Genomic DNA, 23,451 nt, shown 5'->3' with positions numbered 1-23,451 from the left:
GTGGCACCGTGGGGGGGTTATATATCCCTTTTTTTTGTAGATTTTCATGTATTTTTTAAATAAAACCTTCCACCGGGCAGGGTGGCTGTGGCTAATGCTGGGGGGGGGACATGGCAGGGGGGCAGGGTGGGGGGCACCTTATGCCACATTGCCACATCCCCCCCCCCCCAGGTGCCAACGGGGTGAGGGGCAAATCCCTGTCAGGATCCAAAGTGCAATGAGGGGGTGCATGTCTGTGGCTCCGTGCCCCCTCCTGATGCCCCCCCATCCTGCTGCCCCCTCCGTCACGGTGCTACCCCCCCCCATCCTGGTGCCACCCCCCCATCCCAGTGTCCCTGGCGTGGTGGTAGGGGCAGGGGGTGCCTGCCGGGTCCCTGTTAGATGGAGGTCTCGTCGCTCCTGGGGGATGGACGGACGGAGAGACAGACGGGCAGGGGGTTGGCACGAGGGGTGGGGTGGGGGGATAAAAAACAAGACAGACAGATGCGTGACTGGGGGCGAGGTGGGTGCCAGGGTGCCCTCCGCGCCCGCAGCACCCAGCGCTCGCCCAGACGGCGGGGGGAAATGAAGGTGGGGGAATGGGGGGGGGGGGGGCAGGAGCCCCCCGGCCCCTGCAGGTTAATGGAGAAAATTAAAAAACAGAAATCTGGGTGGAGGGGGACGGGCAGAGAGGAGAGAAGAGGGGGGGGTTAGTGCCCGTGGGCAGGGAGACACCCCCCCCAGTGCCCCCTGGCTCCCCCATCCCCCACAGGCACCCCGGCACCCAATGGACACCCAATGGGCACTGTTAGACCTGATGGGCACTCATCGGGTACCCTGGCACCCAACGGGACCCTCACTCCCAGTTCACACCCAATGGACACCCTCAAACCCATTGTGCACCCGCCCACCCAGTGGCACCCAATGGACATCCTCAAACCAGTGAGCGCCCTTGCACATGATGGGCACCCAATGGGAACCCTGGCACCCTACGGACACCCAACAGCCACCCTTGCACTTGATGGGCGCCCTGACACCTAACAGGCATCCAACAGCCACACTTGCACCCAATCAGTACCCAAAGGGAACCATGGCACCTAATAGGCACCCAACAAGCAGTGCTGCACCCAACAGCCATCCTTTCACCGGATGGGAACCTGTGCACCCCATGGGCACCCATGAGGAACCCTGGCACCTGGATGGGCACCCAAAGGGAACCCTTGCCCCCACGGCCACCCAACAGCCACCCTTGCACCCAACGGGCACCCATCGGTGGGGTACTCACTCGGAGCCGGAGGAGTCCTCGTCCACGGTGCCCGCCTTGATGCTCATGGCGATGGGGGTGACGCCACTGAGCTGCTCCTGCAGGGTCTGGCGGGGGCGGGGGGCAGCGGTGCCCCCCACCCTGCTGCCCTCGCTGCCCGAGGAGGCAGCAGTGCCCGCAGGGGGTGGCGGGGGGGGCCCGAGGCGTTGGGTGCTGCCCCGCTCGCTGATGGGGGGCAGGCACTTCTTCTTCAGGATGCCTGCGGGGCGGGGGTATCACGCAGGTTTTGGAGGGGGTCCCAGCTTTGAGGTGCGCCACCCCACCCCCCCATGGCACCCACTGGGTGTGGGGCACCCCGTACCTTTGTGAGGGTGGGGCAGGGGCAGCAGCAGGGGGTCTCTGGGGAGCGCCTCGCCGTTGAGGCGGGGGGGTTCGCCCTGGGGGAGTCCCTCGCCCCCCGCCGGTTCTACCCGCAGGGTCTCACTGCCCCCGTGCCCCTCGCTCTCGCTGGCCGTCGTCACGAATTCCCCCGGCCAGTACGGCTGCCCTGGGGCCACCAGGCTGTCACCTGCGAGTAGGGGGGGCTGCTGGGATGGGCAGGGCGAGGGACCCCCACCCATCACCACTGGGTGCCCCCATCAGCACCCCAGCCACGGGGAGGGACCCCCCCTCATGCCCACCGGGTGTCCCCCATCAGCATCCCAAAGTCGGCGAGGAACCCCCCCATCTCCATTGGGTGCCCCCCATTGGCACCCTGGACAGGGCAAGGGACCCCCACCCCCACTGGGTGTCCCCCAAGGCTGGCGGTACCAGGGGAGGGCAGGGCGGGCCCAGGCAGGGTGTCCCAGCTGGCAGGGGGGGCCTCGTCCTCGCTCTCGGAGGAGTGTGTGGAGCCGTAGGAGCCGCTCTGGTCGTCCTCCAGCGACAGGTCGCTGTCCGAGTCCGTGTCGTGCTCTGCCAGGGGGGTGGGGGACACGACAGGTCAGGGGGTGCCCAGGGACACCCTCCTTCCCCCACCACGGCTGAGGCCGGGCACACTCGTTGCATGTGTGGTGGCCATACCCTCGGGCTGGTCCTGGGCGTCGAGGTAGAGCCCCCCGGGCTCAGCCAGTGCCCGCGGCCCCGGGCTGCCCGCCAGCCCCGAGTCCTCCCTGCCAGAGAAGGAGACCTGCACCCAGCGGCACCCTGCCACCCATTGGTACCCTGCCACCCCATCGCCCTGCTGCATTGCCAAACTGTCATCGTGCCACGTCATCACCCTGCCACCCATCGGCACCCTGCCACGGTGCCATGCTGCCACCCCACCAACCTCTCACCGTGCCACCCCGTCACCCTGCTACTGTGCCACGCTGCCACCCATCGCTGCCCCGCCACTGTACCACCCTGCCAACCTGTCGCCACATCACCCTGTCACCTTACCACAACACCACCCCACCACCACGCTGCCGTGACACCCCATCACCCCATCACCCTGCCCCCTGCCCCGCTTTGCCCCACCGCCCCGCCACCCTCCCCGGGCAGCGTCCCCAGGCGGTACCGCCGCACGAAGGGGATGTAGCTGTGGTGGCTCTTGCCGGAGCGCGCAGTGCTGTGCAGGGAGCCGGTGGAGCCGCTGGTGGGTGCCGGGTACAGCCGCCCCGCCACGTAGGTGCTGTCACAGCCATAGGCCTGCCACGGGGACGGGGACATCACGGCCGTGGTGGGCGGCTGCCCCGTGCCCCCCCCAGCTCCCCTCCTCGGCCCCCCCCAGCACTCACGGGGGTCAGGGTGGATTTGGTGGCCAGCGCAGGGTCGGGGCCGCGTCTGCGGGTACAGCTGAGCCGCAGGCTCCTCCGCACCTCCTTGCTCAGCACCACGCAGAAGAGGAAGATGAGGGGCCCCTGAGGTGGAGAGGGGGGCACGTGGGTATGGGGGTGTTGGGGGGTGCATGCCAGCCAGCCCCCATCTGCATACTGGAGGGGACCCCACCGGCACCCCAGACTGGGCGAGGGACCCCCCCCATCCCCACCGGGTGCCCCCCATCAGCACCCCAGTCAGGGCGTGGGACCCTTTGTGCTCAATGGGTGCCTCCCCTCAGCACCCCAGAACAGCTCAGGGATTTCTGGTGCCCATGGGGCACCCACCAGGAGAAAGGCCCATTCCCGGCAGGCTCCCTGTGCAGCTATAGGGGTACAGGGGTACACAGATGTATGGGGGTGCAGGGAGGTACAGGGTGACACAGGTATGGGGGATGGAGGTATTGGGGGCTCAGGAACCTATAGGGACCATAGGGGTGGAGGGGGCACAGAGGAGCATGGGAGTAAAGGAGACGTATGGGGGTGTAGGGGTACAGGGGCACGGGGAGGTATAGGGGTATAGGGGAGGTAGATGGCTACGGGGGCACGGGGAGGTGTAGGGGATGCAAAGGATGGAGCGGCTGCAGGGAGGTATAGGGGCAGGAGAAGGTACAGGGAGGTACGGGAGGTACGGGAAGGCACCAGGGGCGGGCAGAAGCTCCGTAGGGGTAGAGGGGGGGCGCAGGGGGCATGGGGGATGTATGGGGGGGGTCCAGGGGACCCCGGTCACCTGGAGGCAGTTGGAGACGGCGAAGAGGTAGTGGAAGAGGAGAGCGTCGCTGTTGACGGAGAGCAGGGCCAGGAGCCAGGCCAGGCTGGGCAGCGCCAGCACCACCACCGCTGTCTGCAGCCCGGAGCTGGGGGCACCGCCATCAGCCCCCTGCCCGCAGCCCTGCCCGCAGCCCTGCCCGTGCCACAGCTCTACGCTCCCCACCAAGACCTCCTCCCACACCGCGGGCACCACATCTGCCCCTGCCACCTGTGGGTGCCCCATGCCCTTCACACGCCCCCGTCACCCGCAGGTGCTCCGTGCTCCCTTGCCGCCCGTGGGTGCCCCAGCACCCCACGCCCCCCACGGGTGCCCCACCGCCTGGGTGACTCACGCCGTGCCCTTCTTCTCGAAGCCCTGCGGGGTGGCGCAGGTGGCCCTGGCGGCCAGCACGAGGAAGCAGATGCTGACCTGCGGGGGCAGAGGGGTAAGTAGGCAGGGGGTGGGCACCCCCGGGTGACCCGCACACCCCCCCAGCTCCCCGTACGCACGGCCACGGCACAGGCGATGGGCCCCGCCAGGCTCCAGACCAGGCTGTCGTGGATGGAGAGCCAGCAGAAGTCGGGGTTGCCGTAGCCCTCGGGGTCCAGCCCCACTGCCAGCCCTGCCCCCAACGCACGGCTTAGGGGCGGGGCCAAGCCGTGGGGCGGGGCCAGGGCGGGGCTGGGGGCGGGGCAGGTGGCTCGGCACTTGGGGCGGGGCTACGGCCCTGGGGCGTGTCTAATGGCATGGGGCGGGGCTATGGGACAGGGTGGAGCTATGGCTCTGGGGGGGATCTAAGAGGTTGGGACGTGGCTATGGGGCGGGGCTAAACTCAGGGCGTGGCTAAAATGCAGGGGCACGGCCATGCTATTTGAGGCGTGGCGATGTTCTTGGGGCGGGGCCATACTGGTATGGACAAGGCTACGCTGTTGGGGCGGGGCTACGCATGGAAACAGGACCCTGCCCTGCACCTGGCTGGTCGGGGGAGGTGGCTCAGGGGGCGTGACCAAACCCTAGAAGGGGGCTTGGCCACCAGAGGGTGTTGACCCAGGTGGAGGTGAGTGGCCTGGCAGTGGGCGCTCCAGGGGGCGGGGTTAGGGCTGGGGGCGGGGCTAGGGCCAGGGGGTGGAGCCTGGCTCTGTGGGCGTGTCCTCACCGGTGATGAAGGCAGGCAGCCCCCAGCCCAGGACGTGGTAGAAGCGCATGGGCCCGCGGTCAACGTGGCGGGGCTCGCTGCGGCGCCGGTAGAGGTGCAGCCCCTCCAGTAGCGCCCAGCCCACCGCGCTCATGTAGAGGAACTGCAGCAGGATGGCCACCACCGTGCACGCCAGCTGCATCCCGCACATCACTGCCCTGCCCCCAACACACCCACCCCATCCCACGGGAGCCCCGTGCAAAACACATGCAATACCCCCTGGAGCCCCGCCCCCTCTGCAGCCCCACCCATGAAAGCCACACCCCTCAATGTAGCCCCACCCCTGCTACCACAGCCTAGGAGCCCCACCTCTGAGAGCTTCAACTCCGTCTACAGCCCCACCCCTTTGTAAGCCCCACCCCTTTGAGAGGCCCCACCCCCTTAGGCCCAGCCCACTGTGGCTCTGCCCACCGGTTAGCACTGCGCACTGTACCCCTCCCCCAGGAGCCCCGCCCCCCCAGAATGCCTTGGAGGTGGGGGATCCCCAAGCCCCGAAAGCCCCACCCACCTCAGCCCCACCCCCTTTGTCCCCTGCCCCCCACGCTGTCCCCTTCTTCCCGCGCCCAGCTGCGCACCGGGAGGTCGGCCTGGTTGATGCCGAGCAGGAAGACGAGCTGGGCGAGGAGGAGGGCGGTGGCGCCGTGGCGGCGGATGCTGTGGCGGTTGGAGCGCAGCCCCCGCAGCCCCCCCAGCGCCAGCACGGCCAGCAGCAGCCCCGCCAGCCCCACCCCCAGTGAGGCGTAGGTCAGCGCCGCCAGCGGCAGGATCTCCCCGTTCTGCGGCACCGTGGCACCCATCGGCACACGTCCGCCACGTGCTGGGCGTGAGACCCGGGTGGATGGGCCCCCCCCGGGAGACACGCCCTATGCAGCCACGCCCCAGCCACGCCCCCCAAGCCGTGCCCCCTCCTTACAGGTGCCTGGCCTTGCCCTGGGGAAGCCCCACCCACAATGCCACACCCCTGGGGGCTTAGGCCTATGAGAAACCCCGCATGCATCATTCAGTCCTGCCTCTGGGAAACCACCTCCCCTGCTCAGCCCCGCCCCATTGGAACCCCACCCCATTCTGCCCATCCCCCTTAGCCTGCCCCATGGGAGCCCCACCCACCTTTCTCGGCCCCGCCCCCATGGGCACCCACCCTGCCATCCCTGACCCCACCCCACTTGACCCCTCCCCTTCTGCCAAGCCCTGCCCACCCCAGTCCCCTCCCCTTACCACAAGCCCTGCCCCCTCCAGCCCCACCCCACGGCATGGCACCCCCAGGTCCCCTGCGGCCCCCCCCCCCCCGGGTTCCCCCCCCCCCCGTCCCCCCCATGTCCCACCTCGCGGCGGGAGATGTCCATGAGGACGGCAAAGCTGGTCAGGTGGTGGCACTGGCAGCTGACGTGGCTCCGGTTGCGGAAGACGACTTCGCAGCCCCGCGCTGACCAGCCGCCCGCGCCGCCCGCCCTGCACCGGCACCCTCAGCCACCGCCTGGGATGCGCGCCCCACCCAGGGACACCCCCATCCCCCTGGGGACACTGCCAGGACACCCACCCCACCCAGGCATACCGCACGGGTGTCCCCTCCCACTGCCCACCCGTGACACCAGGGTCAGGGCTGCCACCTCAATGCCCTGTCTCCACACCACCCACCCAGCGCTGCCGGGGACATCGCCCCACAGCCCTGTTCCCGTGTCACCCACGAGGGTCTGGCCTGCCCAGCGTGGCCCTGTCCCCATGTGTGTGTCCCTGCCCCCCGGCGGTGTCCCTGGCCCTGTTCCCGCCCCCCCCCCCCCCCCCCAGCTCACAGCAGGGAGTGCAGGGAGTGGTTCCAGAAGACGCAGATGGGCTTGGAGCGCTCCTGGGTCTCCAGCAGCCGGAACTGGAGGGTGATGGGCTTCGCCAGTGCCCGCGGTGCCCGCGCTCCCCCCGCGTGCACACTGATGCTCACCACCGGCGTGTTGATGATGGGACGCTTGGGCACTCTGGGGTGCAGTGGGGTCAGGGTGCACTGCCCAGGCACAGGCATCCTGCCACCCATCTCGGTGCCCCACTGTGCCCAGGCACCCCACGAGACCCTGCCTGGCTCACCCGTGTCCCAGCACCCATGGGCACCTTTCCTGGGGATGCTCAGGGGACACCCCTGTCCCCCATGTCCCGGTACCCCACAGACGTGCTCCCTTGCCCTGGCACCCCATAGGGTCCCTTTCTGGCCCCCCTGTGCCCCATCCTTGGACACCCCATGGGCACCCTCCCCAGCACCCCAGGGGCACCCTTTCCAGTCCTTCCCCGGGGACCTGTGGACACTCTGGGGGCACCCTCCTGTCCCCCCACCCCCCTAGAGATGCCCTGCCTTGCCCTGGCACCCCATGGGCACCCTCCCACCCCCCCCCCCCGTGCCCCCCCTGTCCCTCAGGCACCTGAGGCTGCGCTTGTCGGTGTCGTACTGCTCGGGCAGGAGCCCAGCCAGGGTGCGATAGATGATGACGCTGGCGATGGCCTGGCCCTCGCCCAGTGCTGGATGGCGCTTGCGCCGGGTCACCAGGGTCACCTCCTCTTCCTCATCCTCATCCTCCTGGTCCTCCTCTGCAGCCTCTTCATCCTCCTCCTCCTCCTCCTGCCCACCTGTGCCCTGTGGTGGCTGCCCGTGCCCGGCGGAGGGGTCTGGGGTGGGTGGGCGGGGGGCTGGCACAATGCTCTGCTCTGTGCCCCCAACCCTGCCAGCTCCATCCTGAGGTCCCCAACCCTGCCAGCCCCACCGGGGTCCCCCCATCCTTGCCAGCCCTGTGCCAAGGTTCCCAGCTGTGCCCATCCCATTCTGGGGTCCCAACCCTGCCAGCCTCACGCCCATGCCAGGGTGTCCCCCCCCCCCCACCGCCAGCCCCACTGCCACACTGGGGTCCCAACCCTGCCAGCCCCACATGCTAGGGTCCCCAACCCTGCTGCCCCATGGATGAGCCAGGGTGTCGTCCCCCCCCCCCCCCCAGCCCCCTGCCTGTGCCAGCCCCCCTGTTCCCCCCCAGGACTCACGCCTGCCCTCAGGGGGCCGGAAGACGCTGTCGGGCAGGATGACGGTTGTCTCCAGGTCGGGGGACTTCTCCCCCCGCAGTGCCTCGTAGCGCGGCAGCCGCGTGCCCGCAAAGCTGCCCTTGTCCAGCCGCACCACTGACACCACTGCAGCACCACGTCACCCAGGGGCCCCGCAGCACCCCATGTGCCTGGCACCCACGGACCCCAGCACCCACGGCCCCTGGCACCCATGGTGCAGGTCCCTGGGTAGGCATCCCCTGGGCACACGTAGCGGGGCCATGGTACTCAAGTCCATGTCACCAGGCACACGTGTGTCCCGGGCACACGCAGACATGTGCCCCCTGGGCACACATGTGCCCACAAACCTGGTCACACGCATGTTCCTGGTCACACATGCATTTCCAGACACACGCATGTCCCCATCCCTCAGCACACAGGGACCCCCAACCCTGGGCACACACATGCCCATGTCCCCAGGGGCACACGTGTCCTTAGGCACACGCATGTCCCGCAGGCACACGCATGTTCTTGGTGACACACATGTCCTTGGGCACATGCATGTCCCCTGGGCACACACGTGTCCCCACCCCCGGAGGTCCCCGCTCACCAATGTTGGGCGTGATGATGGTGAAGGGGCTGAGGTAGGTCTGGGGCATGTTCTGTGCCAGGGCGCTGGCGTAGTCCTCGAAGTGCTTCAGCAGCCAGGCCGTGCCCCCCTCCGTCTGCTGGATCAGCTCCCAGTGCCGCTTGTTGCTGGCGTCCAGCAGCGCGCTGCCCACCCGCAGCAGGTTCTGCCAGGATGGGCAGGGGTTGGCAGTACCCATGGGTGCCCGTCACCCTGGGATCTGGGCAGGGGTCTTCCCTCCCTCCCTCCCTCGGCTTTGTTTCTCAGCGCGGGGTGGGGTACCCTGGTAGTGCCAGCTGGTGCCGGGTTTGCTGTAACCCGTCCCCTGCCCAGCTGAGGGGGTGCCCAGCACCCCGGCATCAGGCCTCTCTCACCAGTCCACCCCCCCCTCCCCGCCATGGCTCATGGTGTGGAGGGGGGACCCCAGCACTACGAGCCAACCCCACCACCCACCCCTCTCTCTCCAAGCATCTCCCTGCAGCCCCAAACCTCCCCTGCACGGGTGCCTGTCACCCTGGCATCGGGACTCCCGCCACCAGCCCACGCTCCCCTGTGGCTCAAGGCACGGAGGAGATGCTCCATGCTCCCACACCTTCCAAAACGCTGCCCACCACCCCCCGCACGTGGGCTCTTGCACCAACACGCCCTGTCCCACTGCGCCTCCCCAGCCCAAGGGTGCCTGTCACCCCGGCGTCAGGCCCCACCTCGGTGAAGTGGACGTCCTGGGTGGCGGCCAGGCGGAAGCCGCGCTGGGCGCTCTCGTGCTGGAGCAGGCGGCTGGCCAGGCGGTAGGCCAGGCGCAGGTCGCTGCCGAAATAGGCTGCGGTCCGACGGGTGGCATCGTGCAGTTGCAGGGCCACGCGCCGCGACTGCGCCGGATCCAGCGCCGACTCATTCCGCGCCAACCGCTCCGCCTGGAGGGTGGCACCGTCAGTGGGGACGCGGTGGTGGCACCGTGCCCGTGTCCCTGACCGCCCCCCCCCCCCCGCCCACCCCAGGCGCTCACCCAGCCCCAGAGGGCGGCGAAGGCCAGGGAGCTGCAGTTGAAGAGGTTGGGGGGCAGCCAGCCCTTGTGCTCGTCACAGTGCCGGACTGCGGTGCCTGCGGGGACGGCGGCTCAGCGGTGATACCGCGGTGTCACCAACCCTGCCCTGGCCCAGCGGTGACGCCACCGGGTCACCCGCACCCTAGCTCCATCCTGGTGGCGTCACCGGCCCCCCCCCCGCCCCGTCCCAGCGGTGCCATCGTGGTGTCACCTCCAGCGCAGTAGTGCCATCGCAGTGTCACCTCCCAGCACCATCCCAGTAGTGACACCACGGTGTCACCCCCCCATCGCATCCCACCAGTGCCACCATGGCATCACCCCCCCCACCCCAAGCTCTGTCCCAGAGGTGCCACCATGGTGCCACATCCCCCATCCCTATCCCAGCAGTGCCACCACGGTGTCATGTCCCCCCCCACATCCCGGTGATGCCACCATGGTGTCACACCCCGCCCCCCCCCCCCCGGCCCCATCCCAGGAGCGCCACTGTAGCAATCGCCCTCCAGCCCTGTCCCAGCAGTACCACCATAGCATCACCCACCCCATCCCAGCAGTGCCACCCCACCTATCCCTGACCCCCCCCACCTACCGATGGAGCCCTTGGGGCAGGGGGCAGCAGCGGGCAGCCCGAAACGGGTGCGGGGCCACCAAATGCTGGCCTCAATGGCACGGGGACAGCTGTCGTAGTTGACTGCGGGGTGAAGTGGGGTGTCATGCCGGCGTGACAGCAGGGTGACACAGGGTGACAGCAGTGGCACCCGATTTCTGGCACTCAGGGTGACACAGGGTGACACAGGGTGACGGCAGTGGCACCCGGTCGCCATCAGCCAGGATGACCCAAGGTAACACAGGCTGGCGCAGGGTCACAGCAGCACCCGCTCCCCATCACCCACCTTCACAGCCGCTGGCCGTCACCTCAGCGAAGGGGTTGTCGCAGCGGTCGCAGTGGCGCCCGATGACGCCGGCCTTGCAGGGACACTGCCCACTGGCGGCATCGCAGAGGCGGGAGAGGGACCCGGTGGGGTAGCAGTCGCAAAGCAGGCAGGAGTCGCTGCCCGCTGGCCGGTAGTGGTTCTCCTGGGGGGGGGTGGCACAATGTGCTGGGGGGCCACCGTCCCCTGAGGCCACCACGGGCCATCGCGGACCGCCGGGGACCCACCTTGCAGCGACACTCGCCCGTTGTCTTGTTGCAGTCGGGGTCGAAGCCCTTGGTGACGTCGCAGCTGCAGGGGCCACAGGTGGGGTGGCCCCACCACCCCCGTGGGCACGGCTGGGCTTCCCTGCGCGGGTGGCACCGGACGGCGTGGCACCACGTGGCGCACACCCACCCCGTCCCTTGCATGGCCACCCTGACCCCTGTGTGGGCGTCGTGCCCTTTGCACGGCCACTGTGCCCGCCCCGCCCTTGCACAACCACTGCTCCCTGCCATCGCACAACCACTTCACCCCTTGCATGACCACCATGGTTCCTGCACACCTGCTGTGCTCCTTGCACACCTCGTGTGCCCTTTGTGCTCATCCTGCTCTTGCACAACCACTGCACCTCCCACCACTGCCCCCTTGCACACCCACCATGCCCCTTGCACACCCACTGTGCCCCTCACGCCCACCCGGCCCTTGCACAACCACCGCACCTCACACCACACAACCATTGCCCCCTTGCACACCCACTACGGCTCTTACACACCCACTGTGCCCTCCATGTGTGGATCCCAACCCTTGCACAGCCACTACAGCTCTTGCATGCCCACTGTGCTCTTTGCACACCCACTACGGCTCTTACACACCCACTGTGCCCCTTGCATGGGCACTGTGCCCTCCATGTGCCCACCCTGTGCCCTTGCACACCCAACCCCAGCCCAGCAAGAGGGATGGGCACGCACGGGTGCCACGGGTGCCTGTCCCTCGCTGCCACTCACTTGTGCTCACAGTAGGGACCGAAGTGACCTTGGGGACACTCACACGTGTAACCATGCACCGAGCCTGGCTTGCGGGTGCAGGTGGCCGGGGACTGGCAGGGATTGAGGGCACAAGCGCTGACACAGCTGTCACCAAAGTAGCCTGGGCACAAGAACGGGCACGATCGGGGACATCATAAGGAGCGGGTGCCACCAGGGAGGGTGGCAGTGTCACAGGGATGGGGGTGGCAGTGCCTGGGGGACAGCGATGGGGGATGTGGTGCCCAGAGCGGGTGGCCATGCCAAGGGCAGCACCCAGGGGCGGCAGTGCTGGGGGTGTCCCCGGGCGCTCACCGGGGTGGCAGCGGCAGGAGAAGCTGTCCCAGTCGTCACTGCAGTAGCTGTGGGGGGGGCAGGGCCCCGAGTCGCAGGGGTCGGGCAGGGCGCAGCCTCCCTCCACGTTCACTTGCGCCGCCTGCGCCACGCTCAGTGCCACCGCGCTGGCCGCTGTTTCACCCACGTGCACGCCCTGCGTCACCGCCGCATTGTCACCCCCCCCCCCCGTCGTGCCTCAGTTTCCCTCTCTGGAACCCGGGAGCCCCCCACCCTGTGCCACCCCATCCCCGCATCGCTGTGCCTGTACCCACCCCCCCCCCTCCAGGAGTTACCCCCGTGCCCCCTGCCCGCATCCCTGTCCCCATGCCCAGACCCCAGGGTTACGTCCCTGTGCCCCCACGGCCCCGTGACCGTGGGTCCCTTGTGCCCATGTCCCCACACGCAGCCGGTGTCCCCCCGCCCATATGTCCCATGTCCCCATGTCTTTAACCACACGCCACGGCACAGTTAACCATCCGCTGTGCCCACGTGCCCCATGTCCCCACGCCCGTCCCCACGCCCTGTGCTCAAATGTCCCATGTCCCCACGCTGTATGACCACACCCACGTCCACATGCCCGTGCCCCCCACCGCCACGCCCATGTCCCCACGCCCTGTGCCATGTCCCCAAGCCCATTCCCTGCTGTCCCTTTGCCACCACTCCTGTGCCCATATGCCCAATGCCCCATCCCCCCCATGCCCAGGTCCCCCTGCCCTGTACCTGTGCCCCCCTGCCCGTGCCCCCCTGCCTGTGCCCGTACCTGCAGGCAGCCACGGAAGCCCTGCTCCACGGTGCCGCCGTCACCCGCCAGCCCCCCCACACTCAGCGTCCGCAGCCACAGCCCCTGCAGCTCCCCGGCCACGTCGGCCACCGCCTGCGTGCACGGGGACACCCGTGGGGGCCGTGGTGGCACCACAGGGTGAGCAGGGCAGGGTGCCCGCCCCGTGCCTCAGTTTTCCCCCAGTCTCCCGGCCTACCTGATGGCGGCCATAGTCGAGGGCGAGGAGGAGGAGGAGGGTGGTGGTGGGGGTGCGGCCGGGTGCCCCCCGCAGCTCCAGCTGGAGGTGATGCCAGTCGCCGTCGTTGACCTTGGCGTGGGGCAGCCGCAGCCAGGCCAGGCGGGAGCCCCCCTGCCAGACATCTGCCTCCGCCTGCCCCTCGCTCAGCTGCCGAGAGGGACGTAAGTGCACCCCATGTCCCCGGGGGGTCACCCCTGGCACTGCCCCCGGGGCAATCCCCCCCCCCCCCCCGGGGCAATCCCGCCCCCAAGGGCCGTACCCCTGTCATACCTGGATGGTGAGGGTGGCGCGGGGGCCGGCGCTGGCCCGCAGCAGCAGCCCGTGGGGGTGGCGGGTGCGGAACATCAGCCCCAGGTGCCAGGGCAGGGTGATGGGCAGCGCCAGCCCACTCCAGGACACCCGGCTGCTGCCCAGGAACCGCTGTGGGCTCGCCATCTCTGCGATGACACAGGGCGTGCGGTCTGGGTGCTGGTCCCCCCCCCCCCCCGTCCCGGAAACCCCCCACCACGTCCATGCTGCTGCCCCCCGGTACCTTCCTGGCAGGTCTTGCCCCCGAAGCCCAGCGGGCAGCGGCAGCTAAAGCTGTCCCACTCGTGCACGCAGGTGCCACCGTTGCGACATGTGCTGGCGTCACACAGCGTCTTCTTGGCAGGGCAGCCTGCGGGGGAGGGGGGGGGAGCGGGGGGCACAGGGCTCGCACCCCCCACATCACCCAGCACCGTACCCCATGTGCCCCCGTGGCCTGGCACCCCCACGCCCCTCACCCCACGCCCAGCGGGCACAGCCCCATGCTCCCTCCCTGCTCACCCCCCACCCCCGGCACCCCCCCCGTGCCCCCCACCGGGAAGGGTGCCGTTGTTGGCGATGAAGGCAGCCATGTCGACGGGGCGCTGGTCGATGTGGAGGTGCCGCATGCACCCCACGAACTGCCGGCTGCGGATGGGGAAGCTCTCGGGCAGGGTGGGCACACCGCCCAGCAGCAGCGGCCCCGTCAGATCCAGTGACCTGCAGCACCCACCGTCACCCATGGGGACCTCGAGGGGCCCCCAGGGGACCCCCCCACCGATAGGGACCCCAAGGACCCCAAGGGACCTCCCCCTCCATCCACAGGGACCCCAAGGTTCCCCCCCACCACCACCCATGGGGAACCCAAGGGACCCCAAAGGGACACCCCTACCCATGGGGACTCCAGGGGACACCCCCCCACCCAGGGGAACCCCAAGTGACCTCCCCCTCCATCCGCAGGGACCCCAAGGTTCGTTCCCCCCACCCATGGGGAACCCAAGGGACCCCAAAGGGACACCCCTACCCATGGGGACTCCAGGGGATACCCCCCCACCCAGGGGGACCCCAAGGTTCCCCCCACCACCACCCATGGGGAACCCAAGGGACCCCCACCCACCCACCTCCTCACCCTTGGGGACCCCAAGGGCCCCCCCACACCCACGGGGACCCCAAAGGTCCCCCCCCCTTTACTTCTTGCTGCCAGACTGGGTGCCCTGGGCGGCGCAGGAGTAGTTGCCCAGGACAGGGCCGAACCGGAGGGCCATGCCGGTGTCGCAGTCGTCCACTGTCACCACGGCCACCTTCTGCTCTGAGGGGCCCTGGGGCAGCCCCGACCGCCCCAGCACCGGCTGGGGGCAACGCCTGAGCTGTGGGACCCACGCTGCCCCCAGCCCTGCAGCCTTCATCTTGCTTCTCATCGTCCCTCTTCCCTCCAGCCCCGCCGCCCTCCAGCCCTGCAAACTCCCACCCTGCTCCCCTCCATCCCCTCTTCTTCTGTCCCCCCAGATCCCCACACTGCTCCCCTCATCCCTCCATCTTCCAAACCCCCACCCTGCTCCTCCATCCCCTCTTCTTGTTCCCCCAAACCCCACTATGCTCTCCCCAGCCCTCCCCTCCATCCCTCTGTCCCTCAAATCTCCACCCTGCTCCTCCCATCTCTCCATCCCCCCAAACCCCCTCCCTGCTCCTCTCCTTCTCTGTCCCCCCCACATCCCCGCCCTCCATCCCCCCACCTTCCATCACCTCTTCCTCTGCCCACCCCCCCAAATCTCACCCTGCTCCCCCCCACGTCCCCCATTCCCCCCCTGTGCCCCCCGGGGTGCCCCCACCTTGTTGTAGTAGTGCAGCTGGACCCGGTGCCACTGCCCGTCACTGACACCACCCGGCACAAAGGGTGACACTGTGGTGGTGGTCTCACCTGCAGGCACCAGTGGGCTGTGGGCACGGCCCAGGGAGGGGGCACAGGGAGGGGGGGCTCAGGGGTGTGGGGGTACTAGGGCTGCAGTGCCACGGGGACAGGATGCCCGGGATGCCGTGCCAAGCAGTGCCAGGGGGCAATGCCCGGGAGGGAATGCTGGGGATGCCGTGCCGGGGCGTGGCGGGTGCGGTGCCCATACCTGCTGAGAAGGTGAGCTGGACCTGCTCGCCCACGATCTCCAGCGCCACGAAGTCGTGCTTCTCGTTGAAGCGCCCGTTGTAGAGCAGGAGCCCGTCCCGCTCCTTGGTGGCAAACCTGGTGTGGGGATGAGTGCCAGGCTCTGCCCATCACCCCTCCAGCCTCCTGCCGTGCCCCCCACGCACACCCCATCACCCTACAGCTCCCTGGCCTGCCCCATGCCCCATCACCTTGCAGGACACACTGGCACCCATCACCCTGTGCCCCGCTGCCCCCACAGGGTGCCCCCCCCACCATTGCCCCCATGCCAAGGGGTCACCCCACCCCCATCACCCTAAATGATACTCATGGGACACCCATCACCCCACACCCCATCACCCCAGATGATGCCAATGGAGCACTCATCACCCCGTACCCCATCACCCCACACCCCATCACCCCGGGTGATGCCAACAGGGCACCCATCACCCCCCCACCCATCCGATGCCCAGGGGCCCCCTCGCTGTCCCCCCACAGGGCTCACGTCAGGGCAAGGGTGAAGTGGAAGCGCTGGCGGAGGCCGCGGAAGGTGAGGAAGGAGCGCGGGGGGAAGCTGCGGGTGCTCATGGTGCAGAAGGGCTTCTCGTAGTGCCCGGGGGGGCACTGGCAGCGGAATCCCCCCACCAGCAGGTTGAGGCAGGTGCCCCCATTGCGGCAGACCCCCGGAGTGCAGCGGCCCCCCCGGGCGCTCAGCTCGCAGCGCTCCCCTGCATGAGGCCCAGCTGGTACCCGGCACCGTGCTCAGGGCACCAGGCATCCCCGGGATCCCCAAAATGGGGAGTGGGGATCCCCTCCCCCATCCCACTCCCCCCCCCATCAGCTCCAGAGCGGCTTTATCCCAAGTTCCATCACTGTGGCAACTGCCTCCCGTCACCATGGCAACCAAGTCAAAGCCCCCCCCCCCAGCTGGTACCCCCCCCCCCCCACCCGGGTGTCCCGTAGGGGCTGGGGGTGCCAAGGGGTCCCCAGGGCAGGTGGGGGTCGTCCCCAGTGCCACCAGTCTCCCGGTGACCGTGGGGTGTGTGTCCCCCCAGGTCAGTTGTGGGGAGCAGACTGCTGGGCCACCATAGTGGGGACAGGTGGGGACAGGGTGTCCCTGCACCCCAGGGTGTCCCCCAGGTTCTGCCCCCACCAGTGTCCCCGGCCGCCCACTGACCTCCTGCAGGGACCACACTGGGGTGGAGGGACAGAGGGGACAGGGGACCAGACGTGGAGAGTGATGAGAAGACAGGGCAGGGGGGCGGGGGGGGACATGGGAGGGGGTGAGAGAGGAGGAATAGGGAGAGAAGGCAGAGGGAGAGGACTGGGGTGGAGAGGAGGGAGGAAGGTGGAGAGGTGGACGAGAGGAGGAAGATAAAGGTGCTGGAGACAAAGGGAAGGAGGGAGCGACGGAGGAGGGAGGGACAATGGAGGATACCTGACAGAGGGACAGCTGAGGAAGGAACGGATGACAGAAGGCTGAAGGGGAGCAGGATGAAGGGATGACCACGATGGATGGTGGAGATCCAGCAGAAGAAGGGATAGATGAGGAAGGCTGATGAGGAATGGGCTGAAGACTGATGGGGATCAATGATGGAGGACTGCAACGGGACAAAGGGATGATGGGGATGGATGACGGAGGGACAGCAGAAGAAGTTCTAGAGGATGGAGGGCTGAGGAGGAGCTGGATGATGTGGACGGACACCAGGAGGAAGGGGTGGCTAGCTGGCTGCGTGGCTGAAGAGGAGCTGGATGAAGTGATGATGGCGGGACAGCCGAGGAGGGGTAGATGAAGGGGAGCTGGCTGAAAGGATGACGGGGATGGACACCAAGAGGACAGGATCACCGCTGGAGGGCTGAAAGGGAATGGGACGAGGTGACACCAGGGATGGCTGAGGGAGGGAGGTGCCAGGCTCTAACCGGTGAAATCCTCGTGGCACTCGCAGGTGTAGCCGCCCTCACGGCTTCGGCACCGCCCGTTGCTGCCGCAGGGGCTGGAGTAACAGAGGTCAATCTCCGTCTCGCAGTAGTCACCAGTGAAGCCGGGCGGGCAGCGGCAGCGCAGGCCGGTGACGGGATGGATGGGACGGAAGAGAATGGTGTCAGAAGCGAGGAAGGGAGCCGAGCTGTCGAATTGGAGGACAGAGACACAGCGCATGTAGTTCTCGCAGGGCTCACGCAGGCAGATGTTGTCGTCGAAGGGCAGGACCCGCTGGGCCGAGATGGCGGCCAGCAGCGAGCGGTTGAGGTAGAGCCGCTCCTGCAGCTCCTCGGAGGAGAAGAAGCGGGCACTGTGTCCTGAGGCGGGCAGCAGCACCGAGAGGCTGACGTTGAGAATAAGGGCAGTCCCCACGTCGGTGTCTGTTTGGATGTTGAAGAGGATGACGCGGTGGCGGGGGGTGGCCAGGACGGCTGCCACCCCCTCCAGAAAGCGGCTGAGCAAGGGGGAGAGAAATCGCTCCTGGGACATGTCAGCCAAGCGCAGGGTGATGCTGTTGCTCAGCATCTCGTCCGTGATCACCGTCACCCGCAGCGTGCACTGGGCCGTCGCGCTGTGGACCCCGTCTGCAGGTGGGGGGGGGAAGAGGAGGGGTTAGTGACAGCGCCGGTCACCGTGGGATGGGGATGATGCTGGTTATGGGGCACCCGTCCTGCTTGGCCACCGCGTGATGGGGACAGCACCCACCCTGGGGCACCCATCCCACCTCACCCAGCAGCACCGTGGTGGGGGGCGCACTGGGGGACCCACATTCCTCCTCCTCCTCCTCCTCCTCCTGGCCAGGATGAGGGGCAGTGGGACGTGGGACAGATGGAGAGCGGATGGTGGGCGGACAGATGGATGGAAGGAACGTGGGGACAGACGGATGGGGGGGGACAGGGGGAGGGAAAAGGGGGTGATGCCATGGGGGGGCAGTGGGGGGCCGAGGCTGCTCAGCGGCCTGTGGCTGGTGGCCGGGGAGGTGGGGTTGCCATGGCTGCAGCCACGGGGGCCCGGCTATGGCCAGACCCTTTGTTCCGCTCCTGGCTGCCCCTGCACTGGCAGGGGGCACGGCCTGGGCATGGGGGGCTCCCTGCCCCCACCCTTTGTGCCCTGGGCCCCTGGGCTTTGTGCAGCTGGAGCAGTGAACCTGGCCCAGGGCAGGTCTAGGGGGGTTAGGGGGGGGTTCAGCATCGATAGGTGACACGTGGCTGGGGACAAGGGACATTGCAACATGACCTGTGACTCAGTTTCCCTCCCTGCCCGGACGCGGCCGAGGAGCTGCTCCCCTTGTGAGGTGAACCCCCCGGCAGCCCCCACTGGCCCCCCCAGCCCAAACCGCACCAAGCACTCCTGGCATGGCCCCCCTCTTGGCCTCTTCCTGCCAGTGACCCCCCCAAACAGATGCATTGGGTTTGGAGACCCCCCAGTGGAGAAGCCAGGGTGCCAGGACCCCCCCAAACACACACACCAGGCCCTGTGCCCCCCACCTCTGCCAATACAAGCATTGGGGTCTTCTGGAAACACACGTGTTAGGGTGCCAGGACCCCCACCAAATACTGCATTGGGCCCAATCCCCCCCAAATTCACCCACCAGGCCACCCATAACATACACATAAGGGTACCAGGATGACCCCCCCATGTACGTACCTGGCTCTGAACCTCCCAAATACACGTACAGGCCCTGTGCCCCCCTCAAAAACATGCAGTGGGTCCTGCCCCCCCCCTCCCCCCCAGCCACACACAGTGAGGTGCCAAGACCCCTCCCCAAATACACACACAGGGTCCTGAACCCCCTCCTAAAAAACCCATGCACTGGTGTATTGGACCCCCCTAACACCCCAGGGCTGAGACTGGGGGTGGGAAAGGAAAAGGGGGTGCAGGGGACCCCAACTGCCTCCAGTTGGGATGTCTGGGTTGGGGGGGTGGCAGAGCATCCCCATGACACCCCCTCCCCCCAGATCTGGAGGGTGGGGGCAGCCAAGATGGGGTGTTGGGACGCCAAAACACCTCAGCTCCATGCAGAAGTGGGAGGAGGGAGACATCCACAAGGGCTCCAAACCTCCCCCCCCACTACCCCTAAAGCCACCCCCCCACCCCGAGGATGGGGGTCTTACCTGAGACAGAGACCCTCATGACGGCCTCCAGTGGGCGGTTGTTGTCCAGGGCGGGGCTGAGGCGCAGGTCCCCACTGTGGGGGTCCAGCAGCACCAGGTTGAGCTCGTTCCCCTGCTCAAAGGCATAGGTGAGGCTGTCGGAGACGTCAGGGTCGTGAGCTGGGATGCGACCGATGACCCCCCCAGGGAAACTGCCCGAACGGTTGGTGATGTAGTTGTTGAAGAGGATCTCAAAGTTCTTGAGTTGGGGACTGTTGTCATTGGCGTCGCGAAGGCGGACGTGGACGGTGGCCCGGCTGACCAGGGGGGCTGAGGTGGCTTGGACCACCATGATGTACTCTGCCTTGGACTCGTAGTCCAGGTCGGCCAAGGCGGTGAGCTCGCCAGAGAAGATATCCAACTGGAAGACCTCAGGGATGTTGCCCTCCACGATCTGGTACATGATTTGGGCATTGGTGCCCTCATCAGGGTCGGTGGCCGTGATCCGGGCCACCACCAGCCCAATGGGACTGTTCTCCTCCACAAAGATATCGAACTCATCCCGCTCGAAGACAGGAGGGTTGTCATTGATGTCCAGCACCGTCACTTGGATCTCCACCAGTGTCCGCTTGGCCGGGACCCCCTTGTCGACAGCAAATGCCCGCAGGGAGTAGAGTGGCACATTCTCCCGGTCGAGGCGGCGCAAGGTGCGGACGATGCCTGAGGTGGACTCGATGATGAAGTCACCGTCGCCATCGTCACCCCCTTGGAAAGTGTAGAAGACCCTGCCGTTGAGCCCCGAGTCGCGGTCAGTGGCAGAGACCTGGAGGACGCTGGTGAAGGTGGGCACGTCCTCGTAGACGGAGCCCTGGTAGGAGTCACGGAGGAACTGGGGCGCGTTGTCATTGACGTCGCTCACCAGGATCTCCAGGTAGGTGGTGTCGGACTTCTGCGGGATGCCGTTGTCACGTGCCGTGATGGCCAGGGTGTAGGACACCTGGTCCTCGTAGTCCAGCTCCATCTGGGTGGTGACGGCCCCCGTCTCAGCAGCAATGCGGAACTGGGGGATGCTGTCCTCCATCAGGTAGGTGATGCGGGCGTTCTCCCCTGTGTCCTCATCTGTGGCACTGATGACCACCACCGTGGTGCCCACCGGCCGGTCCTCGTTAACATTGACAGTGTAGTGGGAGCTCTGGAAGACAGGTCGGTGGGTGTTGGCGTCGGTGACGTTGATGACCACCTGGGCTGTGTCCTGGCGGGTGCCGTCGGAGGCAGCAATGGTGAGGAGGTACTGCCGCTCCAGCTTGTAGTCCAGGGGCAAGGCAAGGGAGATGAGCCCACCGCCGCTCTGGCTGGTGATGGAGAAGCGGTTGCGGGTGTTGCCGCTGGAGATTTGGTAGGTGATGACACTGTTGGCATCGCGGTCAATGGCAGAGACGGTGAGGACACTGGTGCCCACTGCTGCGTCCTCGTTCAGGCGGGCACTGTACTCCCGTTGCGTGAACTCAGGGCTGTTGTCGTTGACATCCAGGACGGTGACGCTGATGCTGGCAGAGGAGGCCATGGGGGGGTTACCCTGGTCCTGCGCCTCCACCCCAAAGCTGTAGAAGTCCACCGCCTCTCGGTCCAGCTCAGAAGCCACCATGATCCACCCGGTGCTGTTGTTTATGGCAAAGGGGAAACTGGCGCTGGTCTCCAGGAGGGTGTAGACCAGCCGGCCGTTGTCACCCGAATCGGCATCGATGGCTTGAACGTGGATGACGGAGTAACCCACTGGCACGTTCTCCAGCACGGTGGCCTGGAAGGGCGTGCTGACGAAGATGGGGGCGTTATCGTTGACATCCAACACCTGGACGGTGACCAAACCACTGATGTTGGAGAGGGGTGGGCGGCCGCCGTCCTGTGCCCGGATCCGTAGGGTGAACTCCTTGCTGACCTCGTAGTCCAAGGGGCTGACCACGTCCAGCACGCCCGTCTGAGCATCAATGTAGAAGTGGCCACGGGTGTTACCGCTGACGATGCTGTAGTGCACCAGGGCATTGCTGCCCTTGTCGCAGTCGGTGGCCGTCACCCGCAGCACAGCCGAGTTGGGCACCACATCCTCGGGGACCTGTGCCACGTAACGCTTCTCACTGAACTGCGGTGCATTGTCGTTGTCGTCCTCCACGGCAATGCGGACGGTGGCCGTGGCGCTGCGAGGTCCTGGCTCCTGGCCCTGATCCATGGCCTCCACCAGCAGCTCGAAGGCCTCCACTGCCTCACGGTCCACAAGGCCGCGGGTGCGGATGACGCCCGAGCGGGGATCGATCTCAAAGACCTCGTTGGTGCCGCCAGCATTGAGGAGTCGGTAGAGGACATTGGCGTTGGGACCGGCGTCACCGTCAGTGGCCCGCACCGTCAGCACCTCGTAGCCCACCTCCAGGTTCTCCCGCACGCTCTCCCGGTACTCAGGCTGCTCGAAGGCTGGGTCATGGTCATTGGTGTCGCTCACTGTCACCGTCAACGTGGCCATGGAGCTGCGCCGGGGCGTCCCGTGGTCTGCTGCTGTCACCCGGAAGACGTGGGTGCTCTTGCTCTCACGGTCCAGGGTGGCGGTGGTGGTGACGGCACCGGTGACAGGGTCCATGGTGAAGAGGGCATCGGAGCGGCTGTCAAAGAGGGCGGCCATGGTGTAGTGCAGCCGGCCTGCCTCCCCCTCATCGGGGTCCACTGCTGTCACCCGTGTCACCAGTGTCCCCGCCGGCTGGTTCTCCCCCACTGAGGCCTGGTAGCTGGAGGGCTGGAACTGTGGCGCCGTGTTGGGGCTGCGGCGATGGCGGGAGCCGCTGTGGCTCCTGGGGCTCCTGGTGGCCCCCGCGGTCAGGGTGTCCTCAACGTCCCCAGTGCCCATCATCTCCCCAGTGCTACTGATGTCCCCGGGGACTTTCCCAGTGTCTCCATTACATCCAGTATCCCTGGTGTCTCTGGGGACTTTCCTGGTGCTCCTGCTGTTCCTGGGGACTTTCCCAGTCTCCCCAGCGTGTCCAGTATCCCTGATGTTCCTGGGGACCTGAGTGCCCCCAGTGTCCCCAGCATCCCTGGTGCTCATCACATCCCCGGTGCTCCTGGTGTCCCCGGCGCCTCCAGTGTCCCCCGTGCTCCCGGTGCCTCTGTGGCCTTGGGCACCCATGGGGCTCCCGCTGCCTCTGGTGTCCCCGGAGCCGCCGATGCCTCGGGAACACCCGACGCCACCGCTGCCCCCGCGGGAAGCGCCGGCGCCCGGTGCGGTCCCAGCGCCGCTGCCATTCCCGGAGCCGCCCGTGGCCGGTGAGGGCCCGTCGCCGCCGCTGTCCCCGGTGCCGCTGGAAACGCCGGTGCTCGAGCAGGGCCCCGCTCCGCCGCTGTCCCCGGTGCCGCCGGAGCTGCCGCTGTCCCCGGTGCCGCCGCGGGGCCGGAGCAGCGGCAGGAGCGCGTTGGGTGGGCAGGTGCCGGTGCCGGTGGCGGGTCCCGGGGGCGGCCGGCGGGGCTGGCCCGGGGCGGGCAGCGGCAGCAGCAGGAGCAGCAGCAGCGGCGGCAGCAGCAGCAGCAGGAGCGCGGCCCCGCGGGCGGGCGGAGCGCCCATGGCGCGGTGCGGCCGCTGCCGCCGGTGCCCGCTGCGCCCCGCGCCGCCGCCTGCGCCCCTCCCGCCGCCCGCGCGCGCCCGCCGGGGCGGGGCCGGCTGCTGCACGGACCTGCGCCGCGCTTAAAGGCGCCGCCGCCCCCCCCCTTCGGGCCCCGCCGGCGGCACCGGCCCCGCCCGCACCGGCAGCAGCAGGGAGGGAGCGGGGGCGGGGGGCGGAAAAGCCGGGACACGCCGGTTGCACACTCGCGGGGCGCGCGCATGCATGTTGCAGACACGCACATGTCAATTGCACACATGCACATTGCACGCAGACACGTTGCACACGCAGGAACCGCGCACACGCGGGGCGCACGCAGCAGCACA

At 67.9% G+C, this 23,451-nt stretch overlaps 1 protein-coding gene across 3 annotated transcripts; it reads right to left on the bottom strand.

Annotated features, from left to right (window-relative positions):
• Window positions 1-287: 287 nt before the first annotated feature.
• On the bottom strand, window positions 288-23,156 carry CELSR2 (cadherin EGF LAG seven-pass G-type receptor 2). Of its 3 annotated transcripts, none has more exons than XM_054804078.1 (35): window positions 19,509-23,156; window positions 17,334-17,978; window positions 15,919-16,141; window positions 15,397-15,512; window positions 15,109-15,197; window positions 14,471-14,628; window positions 13,836-13,999; window positions 13,527-13,652; window positions 13,265-13,431; window positions 12,953-13,141; window positions 12,736-12,849; window positions 11,955-12,129; window positions 11,622-11,763; window positions 10,863-10,983; window positions 10,597-10,780; window positions 10,293-10,394; window positions 9,668-9,762; window positions 9,366-9,575; window positions 8,644-8,827; window positions 8,037-8,180; window positions 7,427-7,670; window positions 6,815-6,991; window positions 6,347-6,473; window positions 5,600-5,800; window positions 4,986-5,160; window positions 4,339-4,451; window positions 4,182-4,258; window positions 3,809-3,935; window positions 3,001-3,123; window positions 2,781-2,911; window positions 2,306-2,394; window positions 2,054-2,197; window positions 1,605-1,811; window positions 1,265-1,502; window positions 288-399 (listed from the first exon to the last, which is right to left on the bottom strand). In XM_054804078.1, exons 1-35 carry the CDS (start codon window positions 23,086-23,088, stop codon window positions 378-380), a joined length of 9,123 nt encoding a protein of 3,040 aa, XP_054660053.1. In that variant the 5' UTR covers window positions 23,089-23,156; the 3' UTR covers window positions 288-377. The 3 variants fall into 3 exon arrangements, with proteins under 3 accessions (XP_054660053.1, XP_054660052.1, XP_054660054.1); XM_054804077.1 differs by lacking the exon at window positions 288-399 and adding an exon at window positions 549-646; XM_054804079.1 differs by lacking the exons at window positions 288-399; window positions 1,605-1,811 and adding an exon at window positions 549-646.
• Window positions 23,157-23,451: the final 295 nt, after the last annotated feature.

Source organism: Grus americana, chromosome 25, assembly GCF_028858705.1.
Source record: "Grus americana isolate bGruAme1 chromosome 25, bGruAme1.mat, whole genome shotgun sequence".
In the NCBI taxonomy this organism is placed as follows: Eukaryota; Metazoa; Chordata; class Aves; order Gruiformes; family Gruidae; genus Grus; species Grus americana.
The sequence above is the reverse complement of the archived record's forward strand: the minus strand, read 5'-3'. Positions and strand labels throughout refer to the sequence as shown.

Bases quoted from the DNA above. Each gene is read 5' to 3' on its own strand.
- CELSR2 (XM_054804077.1), bottom strand. From the start codon at position 23,088: ATGGGCGCTCCGCCCGCCCGCGGGGCCGCGCTCCTGCTGCTGCTGCTG. The intron at 9,576-9,667 runs GTGAGCGCCTGG...GCCACCCTCCAG, and splicing joins TCGCCGCCCTCTGGGGCTGG to GCGGAGCGGTTGGCGCGGAA. The intron at 8,828-9,365 runs GTGGGGCCTGAC...CCATCCTGGCAG, and splicing joins AGGACGTCCACTTCACCGAG to AACCTGCTGCGGGTGGGCAG.